Source organism: Trichomycterus rosablanca, chromosome 8 (genome assembly GCF_030014385.1).
Source record: "Trichomycterus rosablanca isolate fTriRos1 chromosome 8, fTriRos1.hap1, whole genome shotgun sequence".
NCBI classification, from domain to species: domain Eukaryota; kingdom Metazoa; phylum Chordata; class Actinopteri; order Siluriformes; family Trichomycteridae; genus Trichomycterus; species Trichomycterus rosablanca.
The window spans coordinates 7,588,541-7,591,728 of NC_085995.1; the positions used below are offsets into that span (position 1 = coordinate 7,588,541).

Below are 3,188 nucleotides of genomic sequence, written 5' to 3' on the forward strand. Positions count from 1 at the left end.
GCTGCTGATGGCGGAGATGGGCGCGCTGCTGCAGGGCACAGATGGTGCCGGTGTTGCAGGAGTTGGGGGATTCGGAGGAGCTGGTGGATTTGGGGAAGTTGGCGGAGTTGGTGGAGTCGGGAACACACTTCTCTTACTCCCACCGTTTGCCGACACTATTGCGCTGTTGGGGGATCAGAGACTTCCTGCGGAGCGGCTCTCCCACAGCACCCCGGCTGATCTAGTGCACTTAAAGGGCATCCTGAGGAGGAGACAGCTCTACTGCAGAACCGGCTTTCACCTGCAAATCCTGCCCAATACTACAGTGCTGGGCACAAGGGAAGACCACAGCCACTTTGGTATGTTTCCATCCTTCATATGGGTATGAAAATATATGCATTAAAGATTACTGTATATATAAAATGTAGATTGCTAAATAAATGTGATCATTTATCTTTAATAATACAAACTTAGATATAACTCCTCATATTACAGAATGCATTGCAGTCTGTAGTAGAAATGAGTAGCTATGTATAAATGTAAATATATTTCTTCACCAACATTTATATGTACACATGTGCCATATGGACACCAGCATTTTTTAATTAGGACACCCCAATTAAAAAAAAAATTTGTGTTTCAACACAACAGCACGACAGTTGCTAACAGGTGTAATAAATCAATTATATAAAGGTAATTATATGCTTTTAACTTTGCAGCAATAGTTTAGGGAAGGTTCTTTCCTGTTCAAGCACGATTGTGCCCCTGTGCACAAAGCAAAGTCTATAAAGTTTGGACGAAAAAGTTTGGATTAAAGGTACTCCAGTGACCTGCACAGAGCCCTGACCTCAGTCCCACTAAACAGCTTTAGAAAAAGGCTTTCTTGTCCAACTTCAGTGCCCAGCTGTACAACTGTTTTTTTTTTTTTTACTGAATGGGCACAAATTCCCACAGACGTATACTTTAGAGTCTTCTCAGGAGAGCGGCTGTTGTTATAGCTATATAGCTCAATTTAAATGCCATTCATTTTTTAAATGGGATGTCCAACATGCTTATGGTCAGATGTTTGTTATAAAATTCTATTTTATAATATATAAGTTTTATTAAGTGACCATATTTCATATAAAATTAAATTATAGACATGCATAAATTGACATGTAAATTAAAAGTGTACAGACTATTACCTTGCACAAATTATAAGCAATTACAATTATATTTAAAAGTAAATAATGCAATACTTAAACATTAGATACAATGACATATGTATCGCTTTATTATTTATTATTTAACTGTTACATTATAGGCCTTTAGTTTTTTGTGTTAGTTCATGCTAGTATATATAAACTTTACACTGATAAATGCATGTAAATGTATTATGTATAAATCTTTTTTATAGCCTATAAAGCCAACAAACAATAGAAACATCAAAAGTTCTATATAGTTGTATTTCCTATATAGAATAAATACACTAAAATGATACACAGCAGTTTTTCCACAAATGTATTTATAAAATATCACATTGAATACTAAAGTAGCAGTCTATACTGTCATATATGTAAAACATTTATTGAATAAAAAAAAAAAAAACCAAATGTATTCTTAAATACAACTATTTCTTTATATAAAAAAGCACCTTTAATTAGTTTGGTTTAATATTATTTAATAATGATAATAATAATTATTGTTATTATAATTATAATAATAACAAACAGGTTGGCTATAACTCCTGCATATTATTCATCAAGTATTATAACACAACATGGGTATAATTTGATGAATACATCAATTATCATATTACAGCACAGGTATAATTTAATAACACTTTCACCGACTCTGTAATTTTAGCTGAAGCAGTCAGTGATTCATTAATTCTGGTATGTTTCCACAACAGGTTACTCAGAGTCTAGTACTGCAAAGAACAGTTTAAAAATGTTGATTTTATTTTTCTGCAGGTATCCTTGAATTTATTAGCCTTGCAGTTGGATTAATCAGCGTCCGAGGAGTGAATAGTGGTCTCTACCTTGGAATGAATGACAAGGGAAAACTATATGGCTCTGTAAGTATTACTGAGTGGGTTTATGTGACGTACTAGTGCACATAATTTTTACTGAATAAATTAAAATGACTATACTGCTGTTAATAATCAATTCTGTCTGTGTTTAATAATATTTAAAATGACAAAACTCTTATTTTGTTAGATATAATATTGTTCTTAACAGCTTTTTTATATTGAGATGATACCTTTTATTTCTATTGTCAACATGTTTCTATTACTTCTTCCTAACAGGAAAAACTAACAGCTGAGTGTGTCTTCCGGGAGCAGTTTGAAGAGAACTGGTACAACACATATTCCTCCAACCTCTACAAACATGGGGAGAAAGGGGCACGCTACTATGTGGCATTAAACAAGGATGGAAGACCGCGGGATGGAAGTAAATCAAGGCGACATCAAAAGTTTTCACATTTTCTTCCCAGGCCAGTGGACCCTGATAAAGTACCTGAACTTTACAAAGAAGTGCCAGGCCACAGGTGAGAACAGTGGCCCAGTGTAGGAGGAATAGGCCGCTTGGCCCATGGGAAATTAACGGTTGGCTTTTAGCAACAGTGCACTCACCAGTGCTAGGAAGAAGACCTGGGTTCTTCTTTCAGGAAGCAAGGCTCAGAAATGTTGGTCAAGTGCTCACTCCTGATAAGAGTGCTGAATGCTAAAGAAGATGCTCCGGAGTCAAAGGGACTAACAGAGCTTAGGTAAACGTAAATGAAGACAACGTCCTGGCAGCTGTCAGATCGTACATTTGTATGACAAGATTTTAATATTAACTGGCTGTGGGGAAAACCAATACTGAATTAGAAAGACTTGAAGGAACACTAGTTATGTAATGCTCTAAGATGTCTGGACTGAAAACTGTGGATAAAAGGACACATCAACTTATAGAATATTATTTATACAGTTTGTACTATACATATTTATTTTATGTATTTATTTGTTTGATAATATATATTTTTACATTTATATGTAGACATATCTAAATAGGTAAAACTGTAGAAGGTGCCTTAAACTAGAGACAAATCAGATGTTTTTATATGATTGAGGTCCAAAGTTGTACTCATATTGTTGCAAGTTCATTTTTTACACAGATATAAGTATAAAAGGCATTGTCTTTTAAAATATATGTTTCAAGAAGGTCCTGTAAACCAATGCTGTATTT

General features: G+C 34.7%; 1 protein-coding gene across 1 annotated transcript; it reads left to right on the top strand.

The window, feature by feature from the left end:
* Positions 1-2,902, top strand: fgf20b (fibroblast growth factor 20b). The gene is made up of 3 exons (XM_062999787.1): positions 1-338; positions 1,932-2,035; positions 2,267-2,902. Exons 1-3 carry the CDS (start codon positions 8-10, stop codon positions 2,510-2,512), a joined length of 681 nt encoding a protein of 226 aa, XP_062855857.1. The 5' UTR covers positions 1-7; the 3' UTR covers positions 2,513-2,902.
* Positions 2,903-3,188: the final 286 nt, after the last annotated feature.

What these genes read in the sequence shown, in the direction of transcription:
- fgf20b (XM_062999787.1), top strand. Translation starts at nt 8, where the DNA reads ATGGCGGAGATGGGCGCGCTGCTGCAGGGCACAGATGGTGCCGGTGTT. An exon ending in GGAAGACCACAGCCACTTTG is followed by an intron (nt 339 to 1,931) that starts GTATGTTTCCAT and finishes ATTTTTCTGCAG; the next exon opens with GTATCCTTGAATTTATTAGC. An exon ending in AGGGAAAACTATATGGCTCT is followed by an intron (nt 2,036 to 2,266) that starts GTAAGTATTACT and finishes TCTTCCTAACAG; the next exon opens with GAAAAACTAACAGCTGAGTG.